The following is a 21,993-nucleotide window of genomic DNA, read 5'->3' on the forward strand; positions in this document are numbered from 1 at the left end:
CCAGGTGTCAGGGTTTCTCATGCAATTGCTGCTTTGCCTAAGGGCTCAAAGAGCAGTAACTCTATCTCAAGTCATCAGAGGCTGATGTATCACCCGCTGTACAATATCTTACCATAAACAGTCATATCAGCCTGTTTTCAAGGAAAAAGTTCTTGTTTGATGGTTTGTTTTATCCTTCAACTCTCGCACAGGTCTGGCAGTGTGGCGGAAGCATGGAAGTGTTACCTTGCTCAAGAGTTGCCCACATTGAACGCACAAAGAAACCTTACAACAATGACATTGATTACTATGCAAAGCGCAATGCCCTGCGGGCTGCTGAGGTCTGGATGGATGACTTCAAGTCACATGTTTACATGGCATGGAACATCCCAATGACGGTAAGTGGAGAACACTCTATAATTGAGTAAATGGAAGCAGAGAACTATGGATATCTGATCTAAGTTACCTCTGTCTGTGCTGGGTGATACTATTAAATCCATCACCTATTGACCGAGGATGGGAGGAAGAGCACTTTCATAGCAGCAAATATTCAAAACAAAGAACTCTGCCATCTTAATTTGTTGCCCCAGAATAAGTTCAGTTGCACACTGATGAGCAGTGACCCACGTTTATGACCTAATCCTAACACAGTGAACTGGGCTAATTTGATTCCTGGGAAGAAGTCATTCATTTATGGTGACGTCATTCATCTTTGAGATACTCCGATATTACACAGATAAGCACCCCGAAATGTCTACAAATAAATGTCATGGTGCGTGATACGAATAAACACACTGAGCCTGATTCTCCACTCCGTTTACACCAGTTTATGCTGGAGTGATTCAGTGGAGCTCACCATTGGTATAATGGATGGGAGAATCAGGCCCAAACGGTCTAGCTTTGTAGCTTGGTCACGATAGTGTAGGCACGTTCTATCTCTTGCTATGTGTATATATAGCACCAGCACAACTGGGTCCTGGTCTTGGTGTGGGAATGATGTAAAAATGTGCATCAATAAACATTTTCCTTTAAACCCACTGTGGTCGGGTTTGCATCCCTTGGAAAGGGCTCTTAGACTTCCGCTGGGAAGAGAAAAAAGAAACTGCTAAATCTGTTTGCTTGATGGTTTCCACAAATCAATGCTGAGAGTAAAAAAAAAAGAGAGACATTTAAATAAACATTTATGCCAAAATACGATTTTCTTAAATTTCTCAGAGATTACTTTTTGATGCAGTTTTCTGCACTGAAACCATAAAGCAGTGCTTTGAAAAAAACAGACGCATCTATATTGGAAGGACATAAAATCAGCAAGAAGCCTGGTACATTAAAACTTACTTTCCATCAGAGAAAATGATTGATAAAATGTAGGTCATAAAACCCCCATTCGTTCTTGAAAAAAAGTTAGAGTGCTGCTGTTTCACAGCTCTGTTGCACCGGGGCATTAAACAAAACGTACGGTACTCTCGTTAGCTATAGGACTAGATCATACGGGTGTTAGAGGAGTAAGAACCTCCCCGCTCTGTCAACAAGAACTATCTACCCTATTCATCTCCACGTGAAGCATTGAGTGTGTTGCACCAACACCACCAGCCAATAATCCATACACTATAGGACCATAGCTTACATAGGACAGACACAATAGTACAGGGAGCTGCGAAGCCTGTCTGTTTGTCATACTGAGCTTCACTTTCAATTGAAATGACAGTGAACGAGATGATGGGTTGCCTAATTGTAGAACAGTGAGTGCTCTTTGCCAGTAAAGTAGATAGTAGCATTGCTAACGCCTGCCCTATCAATGGACAGCACCCCATTGTAATTCACACTCTTTCTGTACTTGATTGCTGTTTCAAGCCACTGAGAGTCTATGAATGGCTTGCATTCCGGCTAGAGGATAGTTGATTGATACACAAAAGCAAAACAATGCTCCTATGAACCGGCAAACTTCTTTACAAAGTCAAGAAAACATTGTTTCAATGCACCAAAGATTTGGTTATACCCTTTCTTGGAATCCTTTCCCTGCCAACTGTGGTGATCCAGGTATCTAGCAATTAACCTTCTTCATGCTGAATGATGTGCAATATCGACTACATATGAAAGATACTCCCCTTCAGTGTAGCCAGAAGTAACACACAATTCAGCTTCACATTCCTTTGAATGTATGCTGAACTTTGCATCAGCAAATGTACAGAACTTTGCATCAGCAAGCAGCAATGCACCCAGCAAACTCTTCATGAGACCAATAGAAAAGGCTGTTCATTACTAAAGTTGTGTTCTCTCCAGAAACCTGTCTAGTGGGGATACTAATAAAGCTCAAGCTAAAATATGCTGCTGAACTGTAAGCCAGTATTCAATATTGTCTGTAAAGCACATAGGGATCTTTCTGAAGGAAACATATAAGGTGCTTACAATTAGATCAGTGCAAAACTCCTCAGCGTCAGTTCACTGGGGTTCCTACAAACATTGGGACAGATCCTTGGGTGGTGTAAATCAGCGGGATGTAAATCAGTGTTGAAGTCCTGCTTGCTGTCAATGGAGCTATGCTGATTTACACTAACTGAAGATCTGGCTCGGTTTTTGGATCACATGAGTTGATGCGTCAACCTGAATTTTTGTTTTTAATTTTGTTTTCAAAGGTATGCAAAATCTCAAAGCAAACTTCCATCACAGGTGCTGAGTTTCATCACTTTACATCAAAACTCCACAAATCAACTCTGATTCATACGAAACTGGAGAAGGGTCTACTCAAAAGTTTAGTGAAATGTAATGAACCTTTTACCAGGCCTGATCTGAGTTTTGGGGGGCTTAATCCTGATCCCATTTACACTGATTTTAACTCTGTAGAAGTCAGTTACTGGAGTTATACCAGTGTAAAACTGGTATAATTTAGGGCCACAACCTATTTAGGTTGTGGGCCACATCCATTATTACCTGTATGGCCCTGAGGATGTCACATGGGCCGCAGCTGTGTGCTGATTGGGCCGCAGGTTGAGAACCACTGATTTAGGGTATGTCTGCATTGCAGTGTAAGCCCAGGATTTGAACTCAAGCTCAAGCCTAACACTCCTTCCTTCTATAAACAAATTGCACTAACCTAGGGCTTGGAACTAGGGTTCCAGAACCCCAGGGTGGGGGGAGGGGGGGATTGGAGGGTCTGAGCCTGAGTCAAACTGGGACCCAGGGTTCAAGCCCTGTTGCTTTACAGTGTGGGTGCAGCCCCACTGGACTCATGCCCTGGGAGTCTGCCACAAAGTATTCCACAATCCTACGGGCTGACTTTCTTTGTCCTCTGGACAGTCAGGTTGGGTAGACAGTCAAGTTTTCCCACACTGCAACACGAACAAAGGGCTAGAGCGGCCACGTTTTGGGACGGTGGTTGGACTCAGGCCTGCATAATGCAATGTAGATGCTGGAGCCACAGGTTGGGACCCAGGGTTCTGCAATTCCTAACCTGTGGTTACAAATGAGTGTAGATGCTAAAGCCCTAGCTTAACAAACCCAGGGTCTGCTAACTCGAGTTCTACTAACCCTGAGCTTACATTGCAGTGAAGACGTACCTATAGGGTGTGTCTGCACTGCAGCCAGGGGTGTGATTTGAAGCTCATGTAGATGTACCCAAGTTAGCTTTAATATAGCAGAGAGGATGCGGTGGATGGACTGCCACACCCCCATTGCTATTTTCAGCAAGTTAGCATGGGTACGTCTACACAAGCTGCATTTCACAGTCCCGGCTGCAATGTAGATGTACCCTTAGATCAGAATTAGGCCCTGAGTTTGTAACAAAATCTGTAACCAGGGCAATTACATTAAAGTTTCATTGCAAACATTTAGCACAGCTCTATGTGCCAATAATCTCAGTTTTTTAAATGTTGTTTTTACTTTTTTTTTTGTTCGTTTTTCTTCTTTTGCCATTCTCTGTTGTCCAGGCCAGCTGTACAATAAGTAGCTACTTACAAAGGAATGGCAGAAATGTAGCTTCCAAACAAAAGAAATTCCAGGTTGGTTTCAAGTAAAGAAAACAACTGTAAAGTCAATATGATGGGATTTCTCTGCTATATTCCTGCTTTGCAGAACCCGGGAGTTGACTTCGGAGATGTTTCAGAAAGAATAGCTCTACGACAGCGACTGCAGTGCCGGAGTTTTAAGTGGTACCTGGAGAACGTCTATCCTGAAATGAGGGTTTACAACAATACAATCACTTATGGAGAGGTGCTGTATGTCATTGAAAATACATCATAACTGCATTAGAGCATTCCTTTCATCTTAATTAGTGGGCATCAGATGACACAGTACAATTTAAAATCGCCTTGACAGCAGGAACACAAACTTTCCCATACCTCTTTTAATCCAGTCTATAAAGTGTAGGCTATAAGCAGTGTTACCCTTCCCATTGGAGTGCACCAGATTAAATCACTGTCATGAACAATGAGACGCACCTTCCTGGTTTTTCTTTTGGTATATAGCAGCCTCGATAATGTAAATCCAAGGCAATTTGTCCCAAATGGGTCAGCATGAACACCAGAAACAAAAAGTCTTTAACTGGCTCAGCTGCCTAGAGTAATCTAAATTAATTGGCGCAAGTGGGGGGGGAGGCGTGGGGCACTGTATCCTCTAAGAAAAGGGTCTCTCTTTGGACCACACTACGATCTTGAGATGGAATACATTGACTTAGGCAGCAGTTCTGCAGAAAAGGACCTAGCGGTTACAGTGGATGAGAAACTGGATATGAGTCAACAGTGTGCCTTGTTGCCAAGAAGGCTAACAGCATTTTGGGCTGTATAAGTAGCTCCAATTTATGCCAGCAGATCAAGGGACGTGATTATTCCCCTCTATTCGGCATTGGTGAGGCCTCATCTGGAGTACTATATCCAGTTTTGGGCCCCAAACTACAAGAAGGATGTGGAAAAATTGGAAAGTGTCCAGAGGAGGGCAGCAAAAATGATTAGGGGGCTGGAGCACATGACTTATGAGGAGAGGCTGAGAGAACTGGGATTATTTAGTCTGCAGAAGAGAAGAATGAGGGGGGATTTGATAGCTGCTTTCAACTACCTGAAAGGGGGTTCCAAAGAGGATGGATCTAGACTGTTCTCAGTGGTAGCAGATGACAGGACAAGGAGTAATGGTCTCAAGTTGCAGTGGGGGAGGTTTAGGTTGGATATTAGGAAAAACTTTTTCACTAGGAGGGTTGTGAAGTACTGGAATGGGTTACCTAAGGAGGTGGTGGAATCGCCTTCCTTTGAGGTTTTTAAGGTCAGGCTTCACAAAGCCCTGGCTGGGATGATTTAGTTGGGGATTGGTCCTGCTCTGAGCAGGGGGTTGGACTAGATGACCTCCTGAGGTCCCTTCCAACCCTGATATTCTTTGATTCTATGACTTTGCCCATTGAGTTTTGAAAATCCTGCTGGTCGGAGGAAAACTGATGCCCTTGAGAGAGCATGAGTGGAGGCTACAGTTGGGTGTGTCTTATGCTCAACACATGTGACTCAAAGTAGATAAAAACATCACGGTTGGTTTGCAGTTAGCTTCTGCTTTTCCTCCTCTTCCCCCTCTCACCCATAGACTATTGCTGAATAAGATCTTGCAAAATATAACCTAATTTTTGTAGACAGATATATTTAAAGATCAGCCCAAACAAAACTCCTGGCTCCAGACGCATCAGAACTTCAGAGAGGCTTTGATCCATGCGCATACTTTGTGGCTGATTCCTTTGATTTACAGTGGCCAATTCAAAAACCAAGATCCAAAACTCCCTGATAATTAGGAAAGCTTGGATGTGCATCTGTGGCTCAGGCTCACCTGTAAGGGTTTTGATGTTGTTTGTTTTAATAACTATATAAATAGCATAATCTCCTATTTTAAAAAAAGGCTGATATGACTTATGGCCTTGAAATTATGCAAAGTTCTGATAACTTCACTGTCATTCAATTTGTAAAAAAATCTGAAATTGCCTACTGACGGTAAATTCAAATCCTAAGGGAATGAGCTTTCATATGGTCATTCTTCTTTCCTGTGCCGTTTGATTGAGCTCATATAAAAATAGGTCATTCACTTTAGATATTGATACAAAGTGCACGTTTTATTGGGTAATATCACTTTGCATCTTAATATAAGAGTCACTGGCACTAAATGAGAAAAGACATTTAGTAAATTCAGCATAAATTCAACTATTAGCAACCGTCAGGTCCAAGAAGGTTGTAAACTGAGAAGCAGATTGGCACTATCAAGTCATGCCTATTACACCAGGTTTTCAGCAAGTCATTCACTATAACGAAGTCTGTTTCCATTGAGTGATCAGATAGAAGGTCCTTGAGTTAAACAGGAAGCTTGATGGTCAAGTATCTTAGTTATTAAAAAGTATCAAGATAAAGAGTCAAAGCCAGATATTTAGCAGATGTAAATTGGCATAGCTCCTCTGGAGTCTTTGTCTGTGTTGAAATGTACTGTAGGTAAATATATGTATTGACACTAAGGATGACTTGTTATTAAAAATCTTCTCTAAGAAAAATAACCAGAAGGGAAAGAGGTCACTGAAGTCTCTGGACTTTAGTGAGTTTAGGGGAAATAAATGTATTGAGTAGATGGACACAGCAGTAAAAGTATATTTCTTATTGACGCAATTCACAATCTTTAAGGCCCCGTCATAAAGCTGTCTTCATCTTCTTTAGCCCATGTAGTACCTTTGTCATAAAATAATCCTACTGAAGCTTAACTGCTGGTATATATTAATTCCCTCAAATTGCCTGTTATGTTTCATGTAGTAATCAGTATTTACTGAGTTTCTTATATTTTATGTGTGATATTTTATGCTACCTATGCAGTTATTACACCGTCATTCGTATAACATGTGGATGCCTGAAAATGTGTTCACCCTCTGAACTAAACCTGAGCTGTTGATGGTTTCAAGATGTTCAGTTAAATGACTCCTTTGTAAAATCAGAATAGGTGTTTGTCACATATTCATGTTCATCTGCACTCCCTGATTCCGGGCAGTTCCAAAATATAAGAGAAGCTGCTTGTGTGATATTTCTAGCCTGACTAGGAGGAAAGAAACATCTGAAATCTCACCATATTTTCACCCTGATTTTTCAGACTGATAAAGCCCATATAGTCTGGGAAAGTATCTGAACTTCTGGTTTAGTTGATTACCTGCACCTAACCTTCAAACCTTTACAAATTCTCCGATGAAGTGAGCTGTAGCTCACAAAAGCTTATGCTCAAATAAATTGGTTAGTCTCTAAGGTGCCACAAATACTCCTTCTCCTAGTACTATTTATTATTATTATTATTATTGTGTTGTATCATGACAATACACCAAACACAATATATTGCTCCCATACTTTACTATATATGTTCCTACTTCAGCTGAGGTTCATTCTATATACTTTTGCTTTATATACACCCTACACTAACAAATAAAGTGCTCTTCTGTCAGAAACACCCCGGTGTAGTTAGTCATGTTTTCAGCAGAGAGAGCTAAATTCTCCCCTTATTTATTCCAGTGTAAATCTACTGAAGTCAACATAATTAATCTAGATTTACACAAGCATACCTCAGAGCAGGATTTGGCCTATGGCTTTTACAGTGAATTTTAGTGGTTTATGATCTTTGTGCAATTACTTGAAAATACAGATCTGGTCCAAGTTGGTAGTTTGGCAAAATTGTAGCACATTTTGATAATACAACTGTGTTTTTCATACAAGGAATTCACTGTCAAAGTCTCTCGTAGGACACTTGTAAAGGACTAATGAAGTGTCAGTGCTGGTGAATGAGAATGTTTTCCTTCCTCAAAGAAATGTTGAGCATCTTCATATACTGTTTGCTTTGATAACTGTAAAGCGACAAAGTTTCAATCAACTGGGCTTTTATTATGGATAGCGGTGCCTAAAGCAATTGTTTTTTCTGCTCTCATTGTAGGTACGTAACAGCAAAGCTAGTGGCTACTGTTTAGACCAGGGAGCAGAAGATGATGACAAAGCGATCCTCTATCCATGCCATGGAATGTCCTCCCAGGTAAATTAACTAAAATTCTTGTTACCATTAAGTGATGGAAAGCCTTAGACCTAAACAAAGAAACTTTCAAAGGAAACAAAGAGTGATTTGATGGTGTAACCGGGCGCAGACTCACTAGCGGTGCCCCCTGCTGGTCATCTCTGGGAATTAGGTCACCAGCCTCTGTAGCGCCCTCTTCAGGCCGGCGTCTCGCCTTGCTGCTGGTTCCCGTGTCCCTCCCAGGACCCCAATGCCCCTTTCACTGGGTGCTGCCCCCTGGCAGTACCCCACAGTTCTGGGTCTCCCCCTCCCAGGGGAACCCCCCCACCCACTATCGCTACCTCACCTCAGTCATAGGCTCCTGCCAGTCACCAGCTAGCCCCTGCGCCCTGGACAGACTGCAGTATGAGCCACTCATCACAGGCAAGGTTGGGTTTGGACCTGCTGCCTCTGTCTAACCTTGGAATGTGCCCTGCAACCCCAGTACCTGTTGGGCCTAATACTAGGCCGCAGCCTGGGGCTTTCCTGGCTAGAGCTCCCCAGCTCCTTTGGCCCTTCCCCAGCCCTGCTCCAATCTAGGTACTCTGCTTAGGTCCCTGCAGCCAGGTCCCTCGCTCTCAGAAGTTAGAGAGAGTCTCTCTGGGCTTCCGGCTCACAGCCTTTATAGAGCCAGCTGGGCCCTGATTGGGGAGTGGCCCCTTACCACCCCCACCCTGCTGAGGCTGCTTCCACAATCAGCCCAGCTGCCTTCCTCTGCCCCAGCCCTCTCCCAGGGCTATCTTAAACCCCTCTGGGCCTGAGTGTCCACCCCACTACAGATGGATATTGGCAAAATTTGGGCTTTTGGTCTCTACTAGTTTATCCTTTGAGTAACTGAGGATATTTTTTCTGGCGCAGCAGTGATCAAATGAAAGCTGAAAGAGCAAAGCCACATTTATACACAGATCTTGCATTGGGTTAATTAAAAGTGGTTTAAAAACTGACTTGGAACAATTCCTTAGAGCAATTGGAGCAAATCCTTGCATCAGACAAGCTAAACTGATGTAAGCCCGTTTTAAATTTATTTAAGAATGTCCACACAGGGTTTTGAGGCCTTGTCCGCACACACATCACATGTTTAGTGAAACTGATATAAACCTCTGTGTGGAGAGTCTTATTTTGGTTTGTGTGTCTTATTTCAGGCTAGTTTAAACCTGCTTATAATTGATTTAAACTACACCAAAATAAGCCTGGTTTAAACCAAAATAAGATTTTCCACACAGCTCTTCGCACCAGCTCAACTAAATCATTTTTAAAACCTAACTTTAGTTAAACTGGTGCCGCTTTGTGTGTAGACTAGGTTTAGCAGGGGTAGCTTGTATGTATAAAGTAGTTGTTACCAAAAAGTTTCATTTGGACCTGAATCCTGCAAGTGTTTATGCATGTGTTTAACTTTATGCGCATGATTAGTCCCATTGAATAAGATCGCTCAGGGGCCTGATCCGAAGCCCACTGAAGTCAATGGGAAACTTTCAATTGACTTCAGTGGACTTTGAATCAGGCCCCAAGTGGTTAAATTAAGCATGCACATGCTTGCGGGATTGGGTCCTTCGTTTGAATAGCAATGAGTAGTAAATAAATGTCACACCTACACACAAAAATCCCAGTTGATTGTTAAAATGGGTTTTTTCCCCTGGAGAAGAAGGCAATCAAACTGTGTGACACATTTCATACATAAAGTAAAGCTAATTGAATGTATGGTTTTGCCATTTTTATGAGCAGTCAAAACATCTCAGCTATTCCTATGCCAACAAGTTTCACAAAGAAACAAGCTTTACTCAGAAAGCTCTTTTCACTGCTGAAAACTATTTTTCACTTCACAAAATTGTCATTCCTTCTGCTACCAAAGCCAGAGCCTGATTAAACAATGCAGCCATGGGAATTTTGCCTGCATTAACAGTCCCAGATGAGCCCCGAAGCTTTTTGAGCATGCTTCCCACTTGGGTGGCTATCATTCAGCTATCCCCTGGGTCCCCTATCAGGTCATCTGTGATACTCTAGTACTCCAGCACTTTTTCCCTCCATACCTGTACAATATCGGCCTGTGCCAACACGGTATCACTCATTGGTGTGAATATGTCCTTCAACAGGATCATGCAGGTAACTGTCCAAGCCAGTTAAATAGTTTAGTCAATTAATTGTGGCAGTGGTGGTTTGTTAATTATTTGCATTACAATAATGCCTAGAGGCCCCAGTCAGAACCTCATTGTGCTATCTGTAAAAACATATAGTGAGCTATATCCATGCCTGGGATAGTTTACAATGCAAATAGCTACAGGCAGACAAAGGAAGTAGTAGTATCCCATTATCCAGATGGAGAACTGAGGCACAGAGAGATTAAATGACTTTTTAGAGGTTGCACAGTGAATCTGTGGCAGAGCTCGGAATTGAACCCAGATATCCTGAGTCTCAGGTAAGTGACTTCACCACTAGATCATATTTTTGAATGGAATAATTTTGGGTAATGTCTTTTCATTAGAAGCTGGGTGAATAATTCACAGATGTTTGCAATGCCACGACCTTCTTTGACGAAAATATGTTCAAAACTTTTTCCCCCATTCTTCTCCTAGATCCAGTGGCAATCCTAGCTGGTTTTGGTGGTATAAGTATGCCATAGATATAAATCTCAATGGTCATTGGATGTTTGGCGTATCATATCATTTGGGAATTGCAAAGATCCATAGCATAACTATCTAGGGAGTGATGAGACCCAGAGAGTCATTTAAAATGTATTTTTTTAAAAATTAGACTAGACTAGACTTTATACTATGTTGTACTTTACACTATACCTGTAACATCACAGTTCAGGGCAACTGCACCTGTAGATCCCCTCAGTGGTTCAGCGAGGGCACCTACTCCCAGGCTTCAAGCTCCCCAGCGGTTGCCTGTCTTGGGTGGAGACCCACGTCTCTCTCTTCTGACCAGGGTATTTCCAGGCTGCACAGTTCCCTGCCTTCACTGTATATTTCCCAGCAAAGAGAGTCTGCCTAAACAGACCTGCTTGCTTTCTCCTTAGAGACTAGTAACTGAGTGATTGCTACAGATATAAGTTACCACATAGAGTTTTCTAGGCAAACCTACTTTATTCCTATGGGAAAAAGCACTACACAGAAAAAAAATGAAAGAAGCTACACGCATGCTAATAAGCTTACCAGAGTTCATCCCCACTCTCTCACGGGTGCTGGCAACAGCAGTCTTTCAACACTTTACCCTAGGGCCTTCCTTGAGGTCACAAGTTCATCAGAGCTTCAGCTCAGAACAAGCACACGGTCTTATGAGGCCAGCTCCTTCCAATCCTCTCCTAAGGGTGGGGGTCCTCCAAGGACCGGGGGACATGTCCGTTTGCTGGGTCAGAAAGAAGGCCCTGAGTCAGCCTAAAGTCAGGCTTTTTATCCAAAAGTCTTTTCTTTGTCTGTTAGTCTTTGTAGAATCCAGTTTGAACTAGTATACACATATCTCCCAAAGGCGTATCTTCCAAAGGTTGGCTTTCGAGAGGGAGAATTTGCATTTCCCTCACCTCAAGATATTTCATAAGGAAATCCACCTCACTCACATTGTTCCAGAAGGATTTTTGAACTGCCTCGTACCTTCCAGAGATTTCATTAATCATGTGTTCCCGCTAAAGAAGGTCAGTACAATCTCACACTAGTACATAAACATTTGAACATAAGAATGGCCATACTGGGTCAGACCAAAGGTCCATCTAGCCTAGTATCCAGTCTTCTGACAGTGATTGGTGCCAGATATTTCAGAGGGACTGAACAGAACAGGGCAATTATCGAGTGATCCATCCTCTGTCATCCAGTACCAGCTCCTGGCAGTTAGAGGCTTAGGGACACCCAGAGCATGGGGTTGCATCCTGATCATCTTAGCTAATAGCCATTGATGAACCGATCCTCCATGAATTTATCTAATTATTTTTTTAACCCAGATATACTTTTGGCCTTCACAACATCCCCGGCAACAAATTCCACAGGTTGACTGTGCATTGTGTGAAGGATTACTTCCTTAGGTTGTTTTAAACTGTTGCCTATTAATTTCATTGGGTGACCCCTGGTCTTGTGTTACGTGAAGGGGTAAATAACACTTCCCTATTCACTTTCTCCACAGCATTCATGATTTTGTAGACCTCTATCATATTTCCTTTTAGTCATCTCTTTTACAAGCTGAACAGTTCCAATCTTTTTACTCTTTCCTCATATGGAAGCTGTTCTATATTTCTAATAATTTTTGTTGCCCTTCTCTGTACTTTTTCTAATTCTGATATATCTTTTTTGAGATGGGGCCACCATCACTGCGTGCAGTATTCAAGGTGTGGGCGTACTATGGATTTATATAGTGGCATTATGATATTTTCTGTCTTATTATTTATCCCTTTCCTAATGGTTCCAAACATTGTTAGCTTTTTTGACTGTCACTGCACAGTGAACAGATGTCTTTGCAGAACTATCCACGGTGACTCCAAGATCTGTTTCTTGAGTAGTAACAGCTAATTTAGACCCCATCATTTTGTACGTGTAGTTGGGATTATGTTTTCCAACATGCATTACTTTAGCAGCACTAAATCGCATCTGCTATTTTGTTACCCAGTCACCCCGTTACGTAAGATCCCTTTATAACTCTTTGCAGTCAGCTTTGGACTTAACTATCTTGAGTAATTTTATATGGTCCGCAAACATTACCACCTCAGTGTTTACCTCTCTTTCCAGATCATTTATTAATATGTTGAACAGTACTGATCCCAGTACAATATTAGCCAAACAAAGAGAATGGGATATTAGGCACATGCTTTTCCAATTTATAGGGGATACTTTCACAAATATATTGACCTATAATAATTATAAACCAAAAATTTCTCTAAATCCTAAATGAAAATGTCTGACTTCACCGTAAGAATTTAATTGAACAAAATCCAGTCATTTTGTTCACACTATAGTAATAAAAGAACTACATAATTTACTATGTGAATCTATGTTCTGAAGATGTCAATTAAAGAAAATAGTAGAATCTTCTTAATTTGTTCTTATAACTCAGAGACCCGTTGCAAAATACTAAATTTAGCTAATTCAGGTTAGCAGGTACAACCCTTACACATGTTTGTTATCACTTGCTCACAGGAGTAGTCCTATTGACTTAACTGAGCTTTAGAGTAGACCGGTAAGGCCCGATTCAGGAAAGCACTTAAGCATGAGCTTAACTTTAAGCGCATGCTTATGTGCATTGCTGAATAGGGATGGAGTGAAGCACATGCTTAAAGTTGATGTACGTGGTGTTTAAGCACATTTTAAATTAAGACTATTATGAAAATTGTTTTTAATTTGTATGCTTAAGTGCTTTTCTAATCAAGGTTTATTTCCTAAATACAGACGGTCCCCGGGTTACGCAAGACCCAACTTATGCAAATCCGCACTTATGGAAAAAGTTCCGTAAGCTAGAAATAGGAGAGGGTTTTGTTTGTTTGTTTCGTTTTTTTTTCACAATGGTTGAGTATACATTTCCGACTTACGCAAAATTCAAGTTACGCAAGGCGTTCCGGAACGGAACGATTGCATAATCGGGGAGCATCTGTATGTATATAATTTTTTTCTTACAAATGTTTTGAGGTTTTAAAATGAAATCTCTTCATCCCACACTTGTATTGCTGTTACTTTACTTTTTTTAATGAACATAGATATTATTTAAATCCAGGACTTTGTTTTTTTCTGTGATGTTATTTTAAATTCTGTTGAGGCACCATCTGAATCAGACCCTCATTAATGAACAGTCATTCATGCATAAATAAAGTCTGACCTTATTACCGACTAAACGATTAACTGAAGTTCAGCTATACATATTATTGGCTTGGAACCTTAGCTTGTACATTACCATGGAAGCATAACAAGATTTGCAAAATATAAATATTGCCTATTGTGGTTAATTGCAAGCCAGTGACAGGTCGTACCTTATTACAGCAAAGCGGATAGATGTTCAATTCACACTGCCAAAGCATCCACCCTTGGTGGTCTTATTACGGGACACTTGACTGACACTTTCAGAGTAAATTTAGATGGAGTAGCCTTTGGTTAAGATAACAAAATAGAGTTTCTTAATTAGATGCAAATGAGATTTCCAGGAAGAGTCCATTTCAGTGAGAGGCTGCCAAGGCTCATACAGAGAATTCAATCTCTAGCAAAATTTTCTTTTAGCCAGAAGGTCCCAGTTTAAAGTCCTTGTAGAAGGTCTCTTTTCAATCTCTAATCTTGTGCCTAGTGCCGGTAGTCATGGAGATAGTGAGGTAAATGGTTCTGACTGTAATTTATTTTGCAGGTTCAATCTAGAAGTGGGTCACCCTGACTCTCTTATTTGATACAATACACTTCACTCTCGAAAGAAAGGGGGATGGGATGCATCACAGTTGTGGTTTAGAAAGTTGCTAAAGTTGAACAACAGCCATGAAAAGCAGAGTAGTCATTTCCCCCAACGTCTACCAACTGGCTATCAGGCTGCATAGGTCTTAAGCTTCAGTTAATGTCTCAGCAGAGACCAGGTTCTCCCATGCCTTTCTAGCCGGATCTTAGTTCATTTCATGTGGGACATAACAAGTCCCCCTTGCCTTTCAGGATCACACGGCACTGCCTAGTAGGTGATATGGATCCTCTTCTGAGGGTTAGGAATTCTTCCCATTGAAGTAGCACATCCATCATGCAGCTACAGTGCTCAGTGATGATGGACCACACACGTTCTTTTCCACGAGAACTGATGTGTCAAAAGAAGGTAATAAACTATGCTCCTCTCGGGTGTGAGCATGGGAGACCCAGAATTCCTGATCTTGCAGAGACAGCCAACATGGCAAAGATCTGAAAAGTCCTGGAGCCCAATAGCGAGGGAAGGTGAGCAAGAAGTTTGTTTGGAAGGACTCTGAGGACGCAGGGACCAGGCATTTATTAGCGTTGGGGAGAAGGAGGTGCATGGATCTGAATATTTTTGAACCAAAATGGCATTGATATTTGGTTTCCACATAGCTGGTTGATGGGCAGTACTGCCTGGAATGCTGCTGAAGATGCCCTCCCAGATAGCTGGGCTGGCTTATCTGCTGAACAGCTGTTGTGGTCCCGAGCACAAGGAGGAGCAGCTCCATAGTGGGAGAAGTATTGTCATCTCATAAACTAAGCACATGATGTTAATCTTAGTTCTGACACCAACTCTTCCTTAATCAAACCACTTAATCTCTGTGTTCAATGTGTAAAATGGGGATCATGATATTTACCTACCTGTGTCATAGGAGTATTTTGTCTCTTGATTAGTTCAGAGGTGTCAATATGCCAGAATGCACACAAACCCCCTTCACCAGCCAGGAGCCTGGCAGCCCCCCAAACCTGCAAGTATGGGAAGTGTCCCTGCAAGCCCTTTCACCAGCTATGCCCAGTCCTAAGCAAGAGCATCTGAGCTTGGCTTCATATGCAACTGGAGACTGAGGGACACCTAAAGACTCCCCTCCCCTGCCCCTCATTCACACATTTATAAAAGATTCAGTTAGCATTGGACTGTAACACTAACCCCTCCCCTCAGTCCCTTAGGGCTGGAGGCAGGACAAGAACTGTTTCATAGCCCTGTCCAAAATTTGCTACTGATGGTTCTGTTCAGTACATCAGGCTGGGGATTTTTCTGTCTAAAACCTCTTGCATTCAGATACTCAATACCTACTGCAGTCATATTTTGAGAGAAAGGTTGAAACTCTGTTTTTGTTGTTATTACAGTAGCACCGGGGGTTGGGGGTTGGGATTGTACAAAGAATAGGAAGAGGCAGTCGCTGCTCCAAAAAGCTTGCAATTTGAATAGACAAGACAAAGGACGGGAGGGGAAATAGAAGCGCAGAAAAGTGAAATGACATGCCCTTCATGCCAGCAGAACCCAGAATCAATCCCAGTTCTCCTTACTCCCAGTCCAATGCCTTCCCTACCAGACCACACTACCTCCCGCTTCCATTTGCACCGCTCTATAAAATACCTTTTTCCAGGGCCTGAGAATGATATTTAGGGGAAGTAAATCAGCAAACTGGAGGAGTTAATCTACTGGATCATCCAGTACTATTATCCATCCCCCCTCCCCCGCCCCAGTTTAGTTTACATTCTGTAAGAAACGCCAAGCTGTATGGAGAGGTGCTGTGTTATCTAAGCTCAGCATTTAGCAGATAAGCATGGATTGGAGTCACTCACATGGAGCCAAGTTAATTAATGATTACACAGCTGGAAAAGTTATACCATCTCACCACAATTTACAAAATTAATTCAGTGTGAGGACCGCAGCTGCGCAAACCCTAGTCAAGGATATTCAAGTAGATAGCACGAAAGGTGTTGACAGCTAGCACTTTACTAGGTTAAATCATTTTTAAAACCGCTCTGTAATGAGCGTGGGTAAATATAGTTGTCTGTCATGTTTAGCTTTGAGTTCCTGACATTTTAAGTCTCATGTACTAGACATAAGATGCCTGTATTGTATTGTGTTGGGTTGTTTTCATGCTCCTACTGCATGTGAGACTGTATCCCATCTAGACCGGCACTTGTTTTCACCAGTTGGATTATCACCAATGCTTTGTGCCTCTCACTGCTGTGAAGGCAGCTCAATACTCATCCCATGATCTGTTAGATTTTGTGGCCCCGATTCTGCCAGGTACTTGAGCATGTGCTTGACTGCTCGTATGTGAGAAGTCCTATTGAAGCCAGTGAGCAATGGCATGCTTACAATTAAGCACATGCTGAATCAGTGTCTATGATTGCATTATTCATTCTAGCCTCCTTTTCCACTACCTATCCTTTTCACTCTTTCTGTGTTGCATAGCCTAGAACCATAGCCTTCACCATACAACTAGCCAAAGACACCCCAACCGTTCCACCTTTAACTCCTTAATCCTCATCATTAACAAAACTTCTTTCTTTGGGTTTATTTTTTCACTAGCTAAGGTCTTATCTTCTTGCATAAGTTGCCCCAGTTTAACTAAAATCGATTTAGTTAAACCGATGCAAACTCCTGTGTGGACACTTTTGACACCAGTTACCGCTGGGTTACCACTAGCTTAACTTGTGAAAGAATTGACTCAAGCAAAATCAAGAAAAAACAGGTTTAAACCAAGTGAAGCACGTGGACAGAGGGTTTTGCACTGGTTTAACCAAATCTATTTAAAAACACACCTGTAGTTAAACTACGGTGAGTCATTGCTGGACAAGAAATGACTGAAGAACATGCAAAATGTGGTATAGGGTTTAAGAGTTTTTAGGAAAGAAATAAGAATGACAGGAATCTTGAACTGCTAAGACCGGGGGTCTGCAAGTTTGCCATCTTGCACCACCATCTCTAATACTCATTGGTTTGCATTGCTGTCTAATGAACCATTATTATAGACTCGCTTCTGAATGAGAAGATGAGGCAGTCAGTGGAAGATATGCTGTCTCGTAGAAGAATCATTTCCAGGCTTTCCTATTCCTGGCTAACTTGGGCTGGGAGCATTGCAGAATGGCTGCAGAGTTTATATACAATCCTGCATCAACTCTCTGCGAATGGTGGCACAGTCTCAAAGGAATTCAGTGTCTATCTCGAATGCTATGAGGTAGCCCTGATATTATACAGTGTGCGAAAGAGGAAGGGGATTTAATAAGAGGGGAAATGGCAGCCGGGGACATAAACGTGTTGATGAACAACGTACAGCAACTCCCGTTCCTCCCGCCGCCATGCATACACACTCCCCCACTGGCACAGAGATGAGTCACTGCCGATGGGGAAGCGAGAACTCTCTTGGCATATAGATCAAGCAGAAAGAGGAGAGGTCAGCATTTGGATTCCCGCAGCACTGTAGCTACAGAAACAGAGGGGAAAGCAGTAGATGAAAGGCCTCGCTTGAACTGTTGCTCGAGGGCAGATATTTAACAATTTACTTGACAGTGCTCTGGTGTTCTAGAGTTGCATACTGGATGGTGCGGTCAGTTGTTTGGAACCTGGGGTGGATGAAAGCGTGATTGCTTGTCTTCTTGGCACCTGCATGTTCTGTACAAATCTGTATATTTATTCATCATTTCTTTATGCTCCCGGGTAGGCTGGAAGTTTCAGACTCCAAGGGGACTTTCTCTCTTCTTTTCCGTACAGGTTTACAGATGAGAGAGCCTGCTTTAAAATTAGCCTAGGAAGACAAAACAGCGTTGGAAGTTTTAAAAAAAAAAAGTTTAATTTTAAAAACTGCCAAAGTCCATCAGTGTGGTAATTCCTACAACAGTTATCTGAGCATGTGGAGATCTTCACACTTTGTCTCTGTGGAATGAAAATTAGGTGGAGCAGACACTCTAAGCTACCAACCTTGAATTAAAAGCTTATCAGAAAGTTACCATCTGGGTGACACCTTCCAGAGATAGCACTGCTTACCATTTTAAAACTGGAGATGGTTGCTTTGATAAATAACCTCTGGCGGTTTTCTCATTCCACTCTGGTTCCTGAACGGTAGAAGGAAAAAATCCTCTAGTGTCACATGTACAACAGATAATCAGAGGATTATATCTTGAGGTATTCAATAGAACACTTGGCTTCAGTTTCACTTATATGGATCACTTAGCTCTTCTCTGATAAAAGGGAAACGCTCGGCTAAGGTTCAGCCTCATGCCAGTCTCAAAAGCATATTTTTGTTTTCATTCTGGACGACAGAAGATGAACATGTAAAACGAGCAGGGATATAATCTGCATCGAGACGGTGTTATACTTGTTTTTATAGAGAGAAATGAAAGGGTTAAATGCCATTGACTTTAGTTGAGTTACATCAGGGAAAAATTTGGCCCAAGATGTTACAACCCGTGCTGCAGGGAGAATGTATAGATGCTCTTCTGGTTGGGAGCATGTCCCACAAAGGTTGAACCCTCTGAAAAAAACTTTTAATTTAACAGTTGCAGTATATATCTCGCTACCTAGCCTCAGCCTTCAGCTTTTCTCTTAATAAGTTAACACAACCTTACGAATGTGTGTTAGGTGATTAAAAAAAAAAAGGAGCACACTATAAAATATTGGTAGAAGGCCAGGCTCTGGAATTCAGGAGGTTTGTGTTCAATATGTGGTCTCATTCCCTGTGTAACCTCTGTGCCTAAGATCCCCAGTATAAAACGGGGATAATAGAATTTCTTTCCCCCCACCTTTACTCTATCTTGTCTGTTTAGATTATAATCTCTTCAGGGCAGGAACTGTTTCTTCAGTATATGTATGTACAGTACCTAGCACAATCAGACCTGATCTCTGTTGGGGCCTCAAAGTGTCACCACAATACAAATGAAGAAGAAACAAATGAGTCCCATGCAGTCAGGTAGGATAGTATGAACTAATTTCACCCTTGGTGTAGTTAAACTGACCTCAGTGAATGATCACCAGAGTTGAAGTTAGCTCTCTAAATTCCCCTCTGTCCTTGATAGAAAGTAAAATGTTAGTCAGAGAAAGAACTAACATTTTCTATTGTATCCATTCAGATGCTGCAGAGAGATTTCTCTGTCTGACTTACAATATCTGACAAAATCCAATAACACTCCAACAATTTGGCATCAAAGCTCCAGATCTTATTTATGTTGTTAAGGAAGGCCACAGGGGAGTTGAAGCATTGTCTTTGCCCCTTTTTTCTGATCTACAGTATTAAACCACTTACTTTAATATGAAAGTACTTTAGCACGGATGACTTGGGATGTTTTAGGATCTGTTAGCCATATGCAAGTTTGGAGTAATTGGAGGACTATTACATTTTATCAACCACCTGATTGTGGGCATGAGTTTTTAAACTCTAATCCTTACAGGAGTGGATGCTAAGAACTGTGTTTCTTATTATGGTGTTAAGGTCTTGCATGGTGGACTGAAGTCTTGATTGCCAATGTGACTCAAATGAAAATATGAATCCTTGATGACTAAACCCTTGACATGCCCTTTACAACAATGGCACAAGTGGGACCATTTTCATCTACTGAGATAATTGAGAGCATTGATCTGTTCTCTGGCTGTAGCCTTCACTCCGTCACGGTAGCAGGTAGACTGGCTTCTGTAGACTGACTGTATCTTTCACCCTATATATATATATATATTTCCTATATGAGACCTAAGCAGAAATAACATTACTTAGCAGGTTATCTGTATTTGATGGGTCTGCCCTATAAATATTATAACATCAGAACGTGCTGGTTCCTGTGATGTTCAGCACACACAATTCTAGGCTGTAGGGATTCCAAAGGAAATGAAATATTTTATCATAGAAAAGCTGTTTATTTTAGGGCTTGCAGTGGCAAATTCTTGTCATTTAAACCACAGAGTGTTCTGATCCACAGGGGAAATTGACCCTGGACTATAGATCATGTAGCTGATTATCAACACCGGACTTAGTTGTCTAGCTAGGGCAAGTTAACCAGTTTTCAGTGAATATTTTGATTTAGAGTTGTGCAGGGGAGGGTGGATACATAAAAACTACAATAACACAAGCCAACCATATTGCCGTGGCTGCAATTCCCAGCCACAACTGCGTCTCGTTCTCACTCTCTGCTCATCCTTCCCAGTGAGTTGGAAGTGTGAAATATGCAGAATGTTGAAAAACCCAACAGATTTTACCCTTGTATGGAAGGAAAAGAAGTTCACTTGTGTGAGCTGACAGGCCATTCATATGTTGAACTAGTTTGCCTGCTTTAAACACTTCCCCAACCCCGCACAGGCAAAGGCAAGAAAAGGTGTCTTATATACCTTGATTTACAATGTATAGACAGTACACTGACTGATGTCATTTACTCAACCACAAGAGAAATCCTCATGGGGTTATTCTACTGCTTTCTCTGATGCAGTCTCCAGCCTAACTCCTTGCTCCACATGATTGCACTGAACAAAAATGTCAGGTGGTAACATTGAACACATGCTCTGTCAAAGGACCTCTGGTCCAAAAGTGAACAGACAAAGCTCTTTTGCTATGGGAAGATATGATTATTCACAGTATGTGCTTGCTGAGGCTAAGAAGAATGAGGAAATATCTTTAGCAATCTAGCTTTTTGATTGGCCCTTAATGATATCATCACTTGCCCTGGTCAATAATATTCAGTAAATGCCAAGGGTTCACGACCTTCCTTCCATTCTTTTTTAAGTATTTTCAGTCTCATAACAGCAATAAGACAAGACAGGCAGTGAATTTCTCAGTGATAATTGCATTTCTCCAATGGCTGAAGATTTTGCTCTGCAGCTCTCTGCCTCATACTAAATGTGAGCCATGCAGTAGTCTCCAGTTAGCAATATCCTTAGAGCTAAATTCTGCTCATGGTTAAATCTAGAGCCCAGGGACCAAAATTTGATCTCATTTACATGTAAATCGAGACATCAGTGGAATTACCCCGGATTTAAACAAGCGACTGATCGGAATTTGACACAACAAAGTTATCCCAGAATCACATTTATGTAACTGAGAAGGGCAGAATATGCCCTTACTATTTAACTAAAAAATTCAAAACAGTTTATAGAAGAGAAAGAGCATTTGATAGTGGTTGGGAAGGAGGGACTGGGAGTTAGGACTCCTGGGTTCTATCCCTGGCTCACCTTCGACTTGCTGTGTAATCTTGAACATGTTCCTGACCTCTGTGACGCGCGATCGTGAACATGTTACTTGACCAGTCTATAAAAGGAGGCTAAAAATACTTCCCCATTTCAAGTAAGGCAAATCACTTAACCTCTCTGTGGCTCAGTTTATCTGGTTGTAAAATGGACAACACATTTCTCCACCTGAGTGGGCAGGGGTGTTATGAAATTTAAGATGTTTTAAAAGTGTTTTGGAGTCTTCTGCTGAAAGGCTGTTTTATAACTCTGAGGAAAGTACTATTAATTATTATCATATTCAGTTTATGAAATGCAATGAGAACCTACCATCATCATGGATTTGTTGGTACTGCATGATGTACAAGCAACCCTTAGTCATGAGCAGCAATGGCCCTCCTCTTGATTTTTTAATATTTTCCCCCAACCAGGCCCTAATGT

General features: G+C 41.6%; 1 protein-coding gene across 4 annotated transcripts in view; it reads left to right on the top strand.

Moving 5' to 3' along the window:
• GALNT9 (polypeptide N-acetylgalactosaminyltransferase 9) overlaps positions 1–21,993 on the top strand; it is a 238,452-nt gene that overhangs the window by 189,610 nt on the left and 26,849 nt on the right. For all 4 annotated transcript variants that reach the window (XM_074973032.1, XM_074973030.1, XM_074973031.1 and 1 more), the window contains 3 exons: positions 192–377; positions 4,048–4,185; positions 7,891–7,986. In XM_074973032.1, the coding sequence (XP_074829133.1) occupies positions 192–377; positions 4,048–4,185; positions 7,891–7,986 (420 nt within the window). The remainder of the gene's footprint in view (positions 1–191; positions 378–4,047; positions 4,186–7,890; positions 7,987–21,993) is intronic.

This window comes from Natator depressus, chromosome 15, assembly GCF_965152275.1.
Source record: "Natator depressus isolate rNatDep1 chromosome 15, rNatDep2.hap1, whole genome shotgun sequence".
NCBI lineage: Eukaryota > Metazoa > Chordata > Testudines > Cheloniidae > Natator > Natator depressus.